General features: G+C 38.9%; 2 protein-coding genes across 2 annotated transcripts; both read left to right on the forward strand.

Moving 5' to 3' along the window:
- The first annotated feature begins 4,310 nt into the window (after window positions 1–4,310).
- On the forward strand, window positions 4,311–6,607 carry LOC139216043 (sperm acrosome membrane-associated protein 4-like). The gene is made up of 3 exons (XM_070847095.1): window positions 4,311–4,464; window positions 5,261–5,371; window positions 6,352–6,607. The coding sequence occupies exons 1-3, from the start codon at window positions 4,413–4,415 to the stop codon at window positions 6,564–6,566; spliced, it is 378 nt and encodes a 125-aa protein (XP_070703196.1). The 5' UTR covers window positions 4,311–4,412; the 3' UTR covers window positions 6,567–6,607.
- A 4,479-nt stretch (window positions 6,608–11,086) lies between these two features.
- Window positions 11,087–13,027, forward strand: LOC139215942 (sperm acrosome membrane-associated protein 4-like). Its single transcript, XM_070846980.1, has 3 exons — window positions 11,087–11,215; window positions 11,700–11,810; window positions 12,318–13,027. Exons 1-3 carry the CDS (start codon window positions 11,164–11,166, stop codon window positions 12,539–12,541), a joined length of 387 nt encoding a protein of 128 aa, XP_070703081.1. The 5' UTR covers window positions 11,087–11,163; the 3' UTR covers window positions 12,542–13,027.
- The last annotated feature ends 2,172 nt before the right edge of the window (window positions 13,028–15,199 follow it).

Below are 15,199 nucleotides of genomic sequence, written 5' to 3' on the forward strand. Positions count from 1 at the left end.
CGTATTCTCTCCTCAGTAAAGAGGTGACATGTAGTAGACATGTAGTGCATCCCCTTTATCTTCTTACTACACTTTTGAAACAACTACATGCATTAGAGCTGAAAACAACTGGTCGATTAATAAATTGATCGTCAAGCTAAAACGCCAAATATTGTCTGGTTTCAGCTTTTCAAATGGGAAGATTTGATGCTCTCCTGTGTCATATGTGATCCAAAACAGAATACTTATGGGTTTTTCACTGTTATTCCAACAGAACAATAAGAATATACCGCCTTTGGTTCTTGAAATTATAATATATAACATTATGATTCAGTCTTTGATCGACTCATTCTTTCACCTCAGCTGCAGGTGCAGCCAGTTCACTCAGCTCATTGTATTTAAAGCTAAAAGATATTATAAATAAAAGTGTTCCTCCTCAATGCATCAATCATCCTTCACATTCTTTCTGTCTCAGTGACTCTTCCCCTGAGGTGAAGATGAAGACAATAGGCCTGAAAATCCCCTCTTGTCCCCTCCCATCAGTCACAATATAAATCTCTGGCCTCCCTAAACAGGCTCAGCAGTTTTTACGACACACAGCATCCGATCACCTGAGAGGAAGGATCTTTTTTTTCTTTTTGAGCACAGACTAAGAACCAAACCGACACATCGAGATGGGCAGGATCCTGTTTGGAATCGTTGTTGCTGTGGCATCTTTCATGCTGGGTAAGCAATAATCAGAGTTATCAAACAGATTGAACCTGATTAAAACATTTTAATATTGTCTAATAATTCATTGTATAGAAAAACTATTTTATTTAGCTGAATATCAGTGTTTTATTGTTGTTTTATCATTCATCTGCATCCAGTTTTCATACATAGAATAGAATCATTTTTCTTCTCTATGCAGAAAGACTTTTTAAAGTCACCCAAATTATCAACAAAAAAATATTTTCTTACTTAACCCCTGATGGTATCTAGCCATGAAGAAATTTTCAGTTGTATGTGTCCAGATTATGAGATGTCAGACATAGAAAGGTGTGTCACCATCCCAAATCAAAGGAGGTGAATTGAATTTAGTTTGTGCTTCTGAAAACAATGAAGAATAAATTGGAAAAAATCAAACACACAGAAGTGTACAACTGGAAATAATTACTAATGTTAATCCAATCATAGAAGAGATTGGTTCTCCTAACATTGTTTCTATGAAGACACATCGCTGTTGATTTAATCATTCATCGATGCTTTGAGCATCACAATAGAAATTCCATTCACCGCCATTGAAATTGGATATTGGAAAAAAAAATCTTAGAGGCACATATCTCAAAACCAGGGCAAAGGAAGCCACAACTTTCTGCAACTTTCCTTTAGTCACTAAAAGGAGAGCGAGACAATATGTTGACTTTGTCCTTTTCAACCCTCCAAAATTTCTTTCTTTCCATTCTTTAAAGGTGCAACACTGATTGATATCTTTCCACACTGGATATTTTCTTTGAAACAGAAGATATGAATCATCCAGTATCAAAATCAGCATAATGATTCTCTGATATGTGCGTCAGATTCTGAGTCTTTATTTAACCTGGGCGGGGTTAAACAGCTTTGAAGCACATCCCAGTGCAGTTATGTGGTGGACTTCAAATTCCACCAAATCAATGGAAAGATCTGGCAAAAGGTTGATGTGAATGGTCAGAAAATTGACTTAATGATACATCGCTGCCAATATCGGTGGTACAAAACTGTTTAATTCACAAGCAACCTTAACACAAACTCCATCACTGCCATAAAAGTAAATATATGTGGTTTTAGATGAATGACTAAAATCAATCAAATCTCTAAAAAGCAAGTACGGTCTTGTTTGATTATCTTAATACAGATTAAGTTTGTATTAGCTTGACAGAATTAACTTGTTCTGAGCAAATTTTCTGTTGCCCTCAACCACACAAACATTTGATTTTGAATTAATTCTACATACTTGACATAAAGTGGGTTTTTTTTTTATTTTATTCTAACTTTGGTACTTTCATTTGTGTGTTTCAGTCGAGTCGCTGACCTGCAACACTTGCAGCTACGGTCTTCTGGGCTTCTGCCTCAGCAGCTCTCAGTCAACCTGCCCGACCAACACCAGTGTCTGCTTTACTGGAAAAGCAAGTAGGTCACCGCCTAATTGCCTTCACACCCTTCCCTTTCAAACATTACACAACAGCACAGGCATGATTCAATTAAAGCCACTTTCAAATACCGTGACGCTCAGTCACACAATCAAGAAGCACACCCAAGTTGCCAAACCAGTTTCTCATCTGACCTGACATTCATGTTTTATCTTCATACTGATTCAATGAAGTAATTCCTTCATTTAATTTTTGTCTATGTTGCATTTAAAATCCTGTACATAAGCTGTTTTACTTAAGAAATAGTAGCTATATCACAACTGAAAATGTACTCCTAGTTTAAAAGTAGCCGTAAGCGGTAGTAGGCAGAGTGGATCCTCCAGAAGATCCCTGGCCTTGTCCAGTCCGCATGTCAAAGTGCCCACAGGCAAGATCCTGATCCTGTGTGAACCTGATGAGCGGGTTGGCACCTTGCATGGTGGCCCCGGCTATCAGTTTAACACTGTGTATGTAAATGTAGCATCTATTGAAGAAGGATGGGAAGGAAGAAAAGAAGTGAGGCAGCATAGAAAAGAACACGTTTCCACTGATTCTACAAGTTTATCCCACGTTGACTGTAAAATCTGCAAAATAAGGAAAGCGTAGTCCTATTCAAAAGGTATATCAACATATAAGTAACTAAAGCCGCTTAGGTAAATGTGGTGCAGTAAAAAGTGCAATATTTCCATGCAGAGGAATAAAAAGTTACAAAATATAAACGTGCCACAGCCTGAAAGTTGCATTTGATTAAATGTACCAAGTTTCTTTCCAACTCTTTAAGTCTTTTGAGTCTAATACAATCCTTTCTCTTCAGCTTTCCCAACAATCTCGAACTCTGTGGGCTTCAACACCCAGGGCTGCCGTGAGCCCGATGGCTGCAACATGACCGTCTCCTCCAACCAAACCGTGCTGGGCATCAGCTACACGACCCAAATCAGCTGCTGCAGTACAAACGGCTGCAACCCCGTCCAGCTCAACGGTGCCCCGTCCGTCAAGATGACCCTCACCGCTGTACTTGGCGTAGCCGTCCTGTCCTCCGTGTGGGGAAGCATGCTGTAATATGTCTGATGCTAAATCACAAAACCCATCTGTAGACTCCCATAATAATTATACCAAGCAGGTTCTTCACAAGACACAAAAGCACTATACAATAAAGTATGTGGACCTTATGAGTTTATACATATGATTATTTATATGCTCACATGCTGTGACATTTTTCATTTTCCATAACTCAGGTCTTGTCATGGCTGGGTTCAGTTTTATAATGACAGATTATATAAAATCCACACGTTAGGCGTTCATATCATGGAAGTTGATCAATGGCATGTTTTAGGGAAACATTGAGTTCGTAAGTCTTCCAGGCTGTTGTTTTGCTTTGTTTTTTTTTAAATCAAATTGTATTTATCCTTTTAACTACTTTGTGTCTTACTGGACAAAACATTAATGTGAAAATAAAGATCACTGAAAAACATCTGTTTCCTCAGCAACTTACTTATTGTTTGATATCATTCATCCATCAATGAGCTATATCTGAGAAGAAGGAGAGCGGGAAATTTAGAGTCACCAATTAACCTGCACGTCTTTGGACTGTGGGAGGAAGCACCCGGAGAAAACCTACGCAAACACAGGGAGAACATGCAAACTCCACACAGAACCAACAGAACCACATTAATTAATGTGTGTTATCTTATCCTAAATCGAGCACTGCTTCAAGTGCTTTGCAGATCCAGGGCTCTGACAGATGCTAACACTGCAGCTAATAATTCACTTTGAGCTAACTAATGAATATTTACCACCAAGTCTGATTTGTGCATTTAGCTACCAAAAAATGAGATTACTGTATGAGCACAGAGGTTAGAGGATAATAGATATGTAAGTGTTGGTAGCAGTGATAGCTAACTGAACATACTTCTGAACATTTTTAATGGAGTTTAAAAACATGGCTGAAGGACAATCAGAGCAGAAAACAGGCGCCTATTGTCTCATAATCCGTCTATGCTGTGAGGCTACAAACTGGAACCACTTTTCTTTTCTACTGTGAACAGTATTTACATAATAGTTTCAATTCACTTAGAAGAATGTGTGACTCCTTACAAACTCTCTTATCTCCCCTGTTGATACGTATTACTGATATTAACTCCCCCGTGTATAAATCTCACAGAGTCACTGTTGGTCAAAACTAAAGCCCACAGCTTCTGAAACAGTGAGATCTTAAACGAAGATCTTGAGACCAACCAACACTTCGTGGTGTTATTTTCAGCTGTAGGCGCATCTAAGAGCATCACGATGAACACATTTCTGTGGAGCTGTGCAGCACTGTTGACTCTGTCTGCTACAGGTAGGAGGTTTTTACTTAAACTTTTGTAGATGGAAATTTTGTGCGTGGGCTCAAATGAGGATCACTAAAATTTTGAGCTCATGAAATCATGTGTGGTTGTGTATCACCTTCTGTAAATCTGTGACAAAACTAAAAATTCACTGTTAACTTTTCTACTACTTCACACATACTAGAGTTATATATAGGTTTTAGAATTATTTATCTTTTATCATTTCACGAACTGTAAATGTTATGTGTCATATTTGAGCCAATATTTCACACACGGACAGACTTGAAAGGGTTTTTTGCAGATATGTGATGTAATTTAGTTAATTACAATTAAAATCTGTGATGTCATTTGATGTGTTGTTTGTCATCTAAAACACAACACAGTGCAGGTTATAGGACTTTGCTGTATAAGGTGCAATCACCAATATTTTAGGCGCAGATGGAGGCAGAAACATCAGATATCTCGAAGCTTAAGCAAATAAAACCACAACTATCTGTATGTAGCTCAAAATGAGGTGTGCCACTTTGTATAGCTTACCTCAAAGTCATATATCCTGGATTGGATTACGTTGTAGATAACACATCAGCAGCCAGTGTTCACCTTGAGAGGTTATGAAACAAACTCTTGATGTGTACTTTGTGATTACAGCATGTGCTTGTTTGATAAAGGTGTGACTAAATTGAGTCACATATTTGTGGCTATTAAAATTAACTTATTTACCTTCAGTATAAGACAAAATTGATTGATACTCTGAGATCCTAAAACATTCTTCCTCACAGTTTCCTGTTCACTTGTTGTCTCCCACAGTTGAGTCCCTCATCTGTAACAACTGTCATGTGAGCTTCCTCGGCATCTGCCTCGGCGACACTCCCGTAAATTGCTCCAATAAGCAGGACAGATGCTACAGCGCAGTTGCCAGTAAGCTGAATAACTCATTAATCATGTTTGCAAGAGTCCAAAAAAACACCCAGTAACTGAATCATAGTAACTCATCCTCCTCTGAAAATACAGACGTTGCTTCGCGACCACAGAACCAAATCCCAACCCCTAAAGACTTTTTTCTGCCAAAAAGACTTTTAATTATTTCTGTTGTTGTAAATCATTGAATAGAAACATTTTATGTGGATGGTAAATGTAGTCCTTTGAAGCACTAAATACATCAGTCTGTGCTATATTGACAGAGATAGTCTGAGTTATCCTGCTTGCTGAGACATAGTGGCAGTGCCTACATTTACCATGATGCATTGCATGCAATCTTCTGACTCCAAACCCCAAAATCCTCTCCGGTCCGCTCTCTCCTGCGGTTAGTATCGTCCACAGACCCCTCAAAAATTACAAAAACAAGAACTGCCCACACTGAAAGTCACTGGAGCAGACGAGGCTGATGAGCCGAGCGGACGGAGCCTGCAGTTCTTCCTGGTCACCAGTGACTCAAATGACATCACTGGTGACCAGGAAGTACAACTGATCAGTTTTCTCTGTCAAGATAACACACACTGTTTATTTCTTCAATTAATTACATTTACCAACAGCATTGTAAGAAATATGAAAAACCACATGAAACACATTTAACCTGTTTATCACATATGTTAAAATTACATTCAGACACATGTGGGTTTCACACATTTCACACAGATGAATTCATATGATGTACTGATTTTATGATGTAAAACTAAAACTTTAACATTATATCACATGTGAAAAACACATCAATTTAGCTTATATAATAAAAAAATTCACACATAGCCAGATGTTTTCTCATTTACAAATAGGGTAACAGTGATAACACTGAGAAGTAAAATGAATACATAAATAAATAAATATTGTTCCTGCTAGAATAATGAATTGATTAAATGGACGAGTGCGTACGGTGTCTCATCTTTGCTTCCTGTGTCCAGAGTTTACTTCAGAGTTGACAGAGATCCATGACAAAGGCTGCATCGCCAGCGGCGACTGCCACAACCAAACAGGATCCATTCTGTCGGTTAACTACACCATCACCAGGAGCTGCTGCAGCACCAACCTGTGTAATGGAGCCACCTCCATCCCGCTGCCGCTGAGCGCCGCTCTGGGTGCTGCTCTGGTGGCACTTTGGAGCCAATGGGGCCTTTGAAGAAGACAAAGGAGGAAGAGAACGGGTTGCTTTGTACTCTAATTTCTAAATTTCATCACTTTTTTGTCCTATAATTTCTGGAAAAATGTAGGCCTACTGGCTGCATGATGGCCAAGCTTTACAGCATCATGTGAGGTTACAGTAGGTCTATATTTACTGTTCAAGCAGTTTGTAGCTGTTTATACTATATGAGGACTGAATACCTATGCTTTTCTATGTCATTCTTATACATTAAAACACGTCATTAATACAATAACGTATTTCTAAACCTCCCCAGTATAGGCTAGATTTTGTTGTGAATAACTTTATATTCACTGAGTGCTGAAAGTCAAATAAATCCAAATACTGATTATTGCAACAATAAATTACTTCCATTCATGTGTTGTGTGTTTATTTTGTAACACATGGTTCATGGACAACTCATATGATGGGATATGCTAATGACATGAGTCGTTCTGCCAAGCTAAGCTAACCAGGATACTTTTCTGTGGTGAAGAATAAAACACATGCCATCCTCTTTCAGCCTTCAACCTTAAAAATAAAGGGAGTGTCTCCTCATTGCTTTAACAAAGAAACCTAATATTTGTTGAAGGATTGCTCTATTGACTGAAGCTTTGGTCTCAATTGCAATGTAAAGCTTTTGAAAACGATCATAACGCTGGTTTACCACAAACCATGAGTTCAAAAAGATTCAAACACACAAACTTGTGCATACAGACACAACAGGGCCGAGACATGAGTCATCCTTCACCTTTTCTCTTTTTGTGTGGCTTTTTAACGAAGTTAATTCTTCAAACAAGCCTCTGCTTTTTTTTTTCAACACAAGTGTTTTACAGAATGTATTAGCGGCCGACACTTCCCTGACTGCACAGCTTTAACATAAAGGCAGAAGCTCATTGGAAACCCATCAGACACTCGCCTGTACTAGTGGATCATTGAATATTGATATTTTTGTGATAAAACCCACATTTATAGAAGCATGAAGATGAAAAGGGTGATCTGGATCTGTGTTGCACTGATGGCGATGTTTGTTACAGGTAAGACAAACAACAACATCTTGTATATTTTGTGTTGACAAAGAGAAACATTAGCTGTATGCTCCTACGTGAACATGATCAGTCTTTAAAATGGATACAAATGACAACTTTGAAAGTTTTATGATAAAAAATTCCCCAGTGGGTTTTCTGCTGATGTATGACTGCAGGGTTTCTATAATCTTGGCTTGACCCTGAGATTTAAAATCCAAAGCTATGAATAACCGGAAGCTCCTGTTGTGCAAATACGGCAATAACCAGACACATACAAAAGACAAAAAGACAAACATGGGAATGACAAAAATCTTTCTTCCCTTTACTCCCTTTCCTTTGATATTATTTAAGTTAGTTGTCTTAAATCTGGTATTATCAAAAAGACAATGTCAAATGACTGTTGAATGTTTGTATGTCCTGCAGAAGTTTGCAACCTTTGTTAAAAAATGTCAGCAAGCAATGACTCCCAGTCCAGTCATAGTGATTTGAATAGCTTCCTATGTCACACTGCAAAAGGCCTTCAACACTGACTAGTTGCTTTTTTTATTCCCTACATTTTAAAGTTGTATCAAGTAAGTACTGACGTATATGAAGCTTAAGAAAATGAGACTACTAAGGGCTCTCTCTGTTTTAAACCGACAAAACTCCAGTAACATTTGTCTGACAACATAATTGTTTTTAGTACTAAAAGTGTTTCAATGTCAGTAAAAATGTAAATGATTAAATTACCCACGACTTTCACATAAACAGAAAATACCCATATAGAGCAATAAAACTACAATAAAATGGTTGACTGATTAACTGAATGCATGCTTGTATGTTCACACTCAGTTACTAATTACGATGACAACTTTGACGATGACGAGCGATGAAGAGGATGACCTCAACACTGCTGGTTTCATGACATAGTTTGTTCTTTTGGTACTGTGACCACCAGACCGATGTTCCTCCCATGCATACAGAAAGTAGTCCCTTCTCCCTCACTTTATCTCGTTCTACAGTTCTCTCCTCTCCCCTCCTGCTCTCACAGGTGAGTCTCTGACCTGTGACGTCTGCAAAATGGAGGTTGCAGGTAAATGTCTGTTCGGCACCACTGAGACCTGCAAAGACTCTCAGCCCAACTGCTACTGGGGGAAACTGGGTGAGTGATATTTCTGTGATCATCTGCTGGTCTCTTCAATCCATTACATACATATGTGACACCAGATGGGTGTGTCTGTATGTACTAACAATGCTACTCCTAACCACAGACAATATGATGCTGCCAAAGGTTAAAAACCTGCCCTGACAGCACAGACTGAGGTGTGGCACACAGAGGTTCACCTCAGAGCAGCCAAACAGTGATTTTCTGCTCTATAGACAGATGCATGACTTGTAAAGACCACCATAACAATGTGTTTGCACATTTTAGACTATATATTACAAATAAAGAAAATACACTTGACATTGCTACAACCTACAAATAGAACCATTTATTTTTATATTTTATGCAGCAATTGTCAAAAGAAAATCCACTTGAAATTGATTTATTTAACACTTTTGGGCTGGCGGCTTTATTTCAACGCCTATGAATCAAGAAGCTGAGTCACACAGTCAGCTGGTTTTCTGAATACGTGACTCATGAATACAGTACAAGCCAATACTTGATTACTTAAACTCCTCAACCAGCGCTTGAAAACTGAGAACGGCTTTCAAAACAGGCAATGCTTTTGACTGCACTACCACACAACTAAAATGTAAGTTTTACAACATATAACAACAACTTACTCATATTAATACAGAATGCTAAATGTGTGATGAATCCAACAAAAACAAACAAAACCAAGTTTCGCCTGTCATGCAGGATGTTAATGGATACTGGATGTAATTGGATACTGGAAAATGGTTTGCACGATCAAAAATAAAATCATTTGCTGTAAATAAGGAATCTACTATGTTTAGAGGTCAAAAATGACTAGGCTCTTCTTTAGAGGAATTGTTTTACATTTTGCATATTAAGCTTATCTGCTTTCGTGCTGCATGTTAGACGCGAAGATTGATACCACTTTCATGTCTGTACACCATAGACTTCATATACATCCTGTCCTTGGCACTAATATGAAGCCAGTCAGCAGCTGGTTAGCTTAGCATAAGAGTTGCATCAGTTTCTGGTTTTCCTGGCCCAGTCTGACTGAACCAGTGTAAATCACTATCAGATGTTCTGGGAAATTAAAAAATCATCATCAACCTGTGCCAGCCTGCTGAACTTGAACTGAACTCCTGAATGTTTCCTGCGGGCCTAATTCCTTGTTTCTGTTGATTAATTAACATCCCGTATCTCATTCCAGATATGTGTGAACAAGTTGGGGTTTTGCCACGAGGCACCAGCAAATCCCAACACCTTGCACTGCATTGTACCATACAGATATGTGATCGGTATCTATTTCCTCATCTGACTGAGGATATTTCCCAAAATGTCTGAAAACACCTTGAAAACATACATCATGCTTTGGAAAATGATCCTCGCTATATATCACATACATTTAGTTTGTATTAAATAGACTGAAATACACTAAGCAGCAGCACATTCCTAGAAATACTGGACTATAATTTACTACTTAGTACATAGAGGACTATGGCAATATGGAAAATGTAGTATAGTGTTACTTCTTTATCCTTTAAGTGTCCTGATTCAGTAAAGTGGTTCTGTTTAATTTACCTGCAGTACCTGTAGTTTCAACTCTTACAGGACCTGAACACCTCTTCCATCAATGACACAAGAGTAATAATAGAGACTTTTTTTTCATTTTCTGTGTAAAAAGTTTGTCACAAAGGCTGCTGATCTTCTTGTCCCTCTCCAGCCTTCAACATCAGTAGTCTGATGAGCCTGCAGACTCGAGGCTGCCTGGCCTCGCCTCTCTGCAACCAAACCGAATCTGGCGCCCTCCTCACTGCCGGATACACCGTCACCAGGACCTGCTGTGGCACTGACCGCTGCAACGGAGCCACGTCCATTCAGCTCCCTCTCACTGCTGCTTTGGGCGCCGCCCTGTTGGCCATTTGGAGCAACTGGGGCCTTTAAAACAAAACAAAAAAGGATCCTGTATGTAGGCAACCATTTAAACTTGATGAGCCTTGAATACACTCCTGTTAAATCATCTCTGCCTGTACATTTGGGTTTTTGAGGAAATACAGACGCAGAATAAAAGCCCAGTAATAACATATTGTGCAGGCTGTCATTCTTGAAATAAAAGGAATGTTGAACAGCATGACACACTTTTGTCGCGTGTTTATAAAATACGGGAACAAATCATAAAGATTCTCTGTGGTAAAATTTTATGGTTGTGAGTTTTCTTCAGGCTGTGAATGTTTCTGTGTTTCCAGTCATGACTACAAACTGCCCATAGACTTCCCCTTCACGCTTCTGAACACAAAACCTGATGAGCCTCATTCTTTCACGTAAACTCTTCATTGAGTCTCACCTGAAACTCTCCATTGCTTTCTTGGAAGGTCTCTTAACTAAGACAGGTATTTAGACGTGTAAGTTCATTTTTAAAAGTGGAACCCGTTGACCCTTAACCCCAAAAACGATGAATAACCTCTTTAAAGCCGTGATTGTCCTGAGTGCCTTCATCGCAGCAGGTAAGATGAGAATAATGTCTGACTCTGACAATGACCTACACTGAAGCTAATGGAGGAAAAATATGCCTTTATTCACTATAATTGTTATTGTTGTGGAATAAAAATGTATTTTGTATCACAACTATCCATGTTTAAACATGTTTCTTTTCATCTGACCTCTGTACCGAGTAATGCAGTGTTACTTTCTTTAGAGGCTGATTAACTAGCACAAACACGAAGCTCAGGACAAAGTCAAATGTAGAAATGGTTATATTCATTGTCGTCCATCTTGCTTCCTGATCTAGAAGGGTGTTGAGGCAGTAGAGAAATAAGAATAAAGGTATATTCATCTGTTTGCCTAAAATACAGCAATGAATTCACTCTATAGAAAGAAGACACTAATTTGCCAAATCTAATTAACATTCCACGGTTTATGTGCTCCTTAACTCTTGTAAGTCTTCCAGTAAATCTGATCATAATTTACTTCTTTCTTTCCTTTTGACAGCTCAGTGCCTGAACTGTCGTCAGTGCCATCTTGGTATATTTGGAACTTGTCTGTTTGGAAGCGACGTCACATGTAATAATGCGACTGAGAGCTGCTTCAGAGGAGAAGCACGTAAGGAAAAGACTACCACACTGAGATGAAATGATATCTTAATTACAGTCTTGATACAGTCTTGGTTTGGAGCTTTCAACTTTATAGTGATCATGGCATCTGTCCAACTGCCCTGGAACTGTGATACAAAACATTTGTATAGAATAATTGTAGATTTAATGTCAAAACAATGATAATCCAAATCCTCTGTAGTGAGGTTTTATTATGATTGCTCTATATTCTGCTCTTTCTAGTTGCAAAGCTATGCAGCAAGCTAAACACAATTAAAAACATCTCTTTCACAATGTAAGTCTCCGCAGAAAAGTCTTTTTGGGTCCAATGGCATCATGTGATAGATGTCATAGTTACACGGTTTGGCCACTGTGTAACATTAGCTTCAGGGCCTGTGGACTTCCTGGGGGCTTGTGTCAGCTATGAAACTCTCAGTAGCAGTTGCTATAACTCCTTTGAGTTCCTTTGGTTTACACATTGGCTGACATGTTTTGCTTTTGTTTCCAACCCTCCCAGAGTTCAATGCTACAGGGTCGATCACCCTGCACATCCGCGGCTGCCTGGACTCAGACCTGTGTGAGAAGACGCTGACCGGCAGCCTCCTGGGCGCCGCTTACACCAGCAGTTTCACGTGTTGCACAACAAACCTGTGCAACGGAGCCACTTCAGTGCAGCTGCCTCTGACCGTGGCCCTCTGTGCTGCCATCCTGTCCTCTCTGTGGGCCACATGGGAGCTGTAGTTTTACAGGATTTGACTCTGATATGAATTCATCAACGTTTTTGCATTTTTATTTGTTGGTTTTGGGATTTTGCTTTCTGCAGTTATAGGCTGATTTCAGGGGTTTGACTTTAAATAAATGAACAATTAATAAATCTGTAAAGAATTCAGCATTTCAGCATCAGAATTTAATTCCTGGTAGCGTGAAGAGGGCTTCAGAAAAGAGAGAGTGGTGGGAGATAAAACAGAAATGCTGAATTTACAGGTCCCTAATTTACTAATAATTTCCTGGGATGTTCACTGGGGAGAACTATGTAACCTGGTACTAATTATAAGGAATTTGCTAGTTATTTTAGTTAATTAGTTGTGTTGGTTTATAAGCACATGTTGATTTCCGGCAAAAACAATAAAACAGTGTCTTGATCAAATAAAATGATTTCAATATTTTAAAGTATTGCTGAATATGATATGATATATCCTGCAATAATAAAAAGATAATTCAAAACTTTCTACAGAGCATGGATCAGTCATTAAATCTTCCACAAAACAAAAACAGCACCCCTAGAGTGGCCTGGGGTTACAATAAATGACTAAAGGTCAAACATGTTGTAATCAAACTTGTTTCAATTCAGCGTTCACTTCATTCAGGTGACCTGCTTATGAAGATATGAAATAAATTATGACTAGAGGAAATGAGGATATATTATCATTCACAGAGACACACAACATGTTGGGCTTGATTTGTGAGACGGATCTGTGCTGTGACATGTTTTCAACACTTGCCAATTGCAGTCAACAAAGCACTATTGTTTTCTCCGCAGAGAACCTGATGATCTGATTCACTCTGTTTCATCAGCCTAAAACCTGCACATCATGTCAAAACCAAGGATGCCCTCTAGTGCATCCATTTCTTTTAGGTATTCACATCTACATTATCTTAGAAGTTGGGTGTGAAAGTCTCCCCTTGACCTTTGGAAACAGCAGTTTGACCAAAGATAAAGAAATAGCTTCATAATTAAAAGTAAGATTAATCTAAATTGAGTCAAATCTGGACTGAATGCTGGAGCTTAAAAAAGCTAGTTAAGTGGACCGTATGCTAAGATTGTGTTTGTTAATCATGTGTTATTTTGTTGATTTTGTGTTTTTTAAATAATCATACAAAAGTTAATTAATCTCAGCAAATAGATATTTCTTACCACACACCCCTAAAAGAGATTATTTTAATCATTTATCCAGATTTGGGCCTTCGTGACAAGGAACGCTCTGAATCTGAGTTGAGGTCATTGTCAGTCTCTCTCTGGACTGACACCTGAGCAGGGCATCCCTCATGACACTTTATTGGTTTTCCAGATTTTTGGACCAGATTTATACAGTTTTTCATGTCCTATTTATCTCTTCAGAGCAACAAGCCAAATAAAGCTCAATATCTCCCTCTGTTGGCTTTTTACTGTACTGCAGGACATACTGTATTCTGACCATCCATCCACTCATGATCTATCTAAAGGGACATATATGTAAAATGCACTTTTGAACATAAATTTGTATCCCTGGTGTGTCTACAGACATTCAAACTATGAGAAAAGATCATCCTCTCCCATCCTATCTCTCTCCTGTTCCATCTTTCAGCACATATACGCAAAAATGCTCCGTTTAGTTGGGGCCCCACTTGTGATGTCACACGCAGGGATGTTTCAGAGCTTGTTCAGCATCAGCATGTTGCTCGCAGACGTCTCAGCCGGTGCAGGAGTTGGTGGGCGGTGCCTGCTCAGACCTGTGCGGGCTGACCAATCAAAGCAGACTGGGGCCTTGAGGCGTTCAGGAAGAGGATGAAAAGAGCAGTATGCAATATGACGAGATGAGAAAAATACTGCTTTTTAAAAAATATTCTGGTAGGACACCCAAATAAAAGTATTTGTGAGCATAATATGTCTCCTTTAAGGATCAGAGGGGGGCTGGAGCCAATCCCATCTGACATTGGGCCAGAAGTGAGGTACACCTGGACTAGTTGCCAATCACAGGGTCGACACATAGAGACTGACAACCTCTTTGCACACATTCACACCTGCAGGGAATTTAGAGTCCATCCATCCATCTTCAACCACTTATCCGGAGTCGGGTCGCGGGGGCAGCAGTTTCAGCAGAGATGCCCAGATTTCCCCGGCCCCAGTCACCTCCTCCAGCTCGTCCGATGGGACCCCGGAATGTAGAGTATTCATCTCTATTATGTTCACATAATGGTGGTTTCTATTTCCAGGAGTATCCACCTACACTAAAATAACTTCCATTCATTCAACCGTAAGCTTGCCAGTGCTACACTAGGCTACATCATAAATACATCTAACACACATCAAATACTAAGGAGGGGGTGAGTCATATTAAATTCTTGGGAGAGCACAGGGTTTATAGATGTCAATATGGCTGTCTTGCTTAGTACCTTCTGTATTATTTTGGTGGCAATATTAAAAGATCTAAACACAAGATCTACACTAGCCTATATATGTAGATTTCTTACTTCTTTTGTTAGTGTTGAGGATTAATGGGATATGACACATTTCTTTTTAAAACCAGTTTTAGTCAGTCAATAAGCAAATGTTTCACTTTCACTTTGGTATGCAAATATGAAATATTCAAATATTCAAAAGGCATTAATGGGCATTTATTTTGTCTTTATATGATAAAG

This window comes from Pempheris klunzingeri, chromosome 16 (genome assembly GCF_042242105.1).
Source record: "Pempheris klunzingeri isolate RE-2024b chromosome 16, fPemKlu1.hap1, whole genome shotgun sequence".
Lineage (NCBI taxonomy): Eukaryota > Metazoa > Chordata > Actinopteri > Acropomatiformes > Pempheridae > Pempheris > Pempheris klunzingeri.

Coding starts and splice junctions, on each gene's coding strand:
- LOC139215942 (XM_070846980.1), top strand. CDS start 11,164: ATGAATAACCTCTTTAAAGCCGTGATTGTCCTGAGTGCCTTCATCGCA. Junction 11,216..11,699: donor GAGTGCCTTCATCGCAGCAG/GTAAGATGAGAA, acceptor TCCTTTTGACAG/CTCAGTGCCTGAACTGTCGT. Junction 11,811..12,317: donor CTGCTTCAGAGGAGAAGCAC/GTAAGGAAAAGA, acceptor CAACCCTCCCAG/AGTTCAATGCTACAGGGTCG.
- LOC139216043 (XM_070847095.1), top strand. CDS start 4,413: ATGAACACATTTCTGTGGAGCTGTGCAGCACTGTTGACTCTGTCTGCT. Junction 4,465..5,260: donor GTTGACTCTGTCTGCTACAG/GTAGGAGGTTTT, acceptor TGTCTCCCACAG/TTGAGTCCCTCATCTGTAAC. Junction 5,372..6,351: donor ATGCTACAGCGCAGTTGCCA/GTAAGCTGAATA, acceptor TCCTGTGTCCAG/AGTTTACTTCAGAGTTGACA.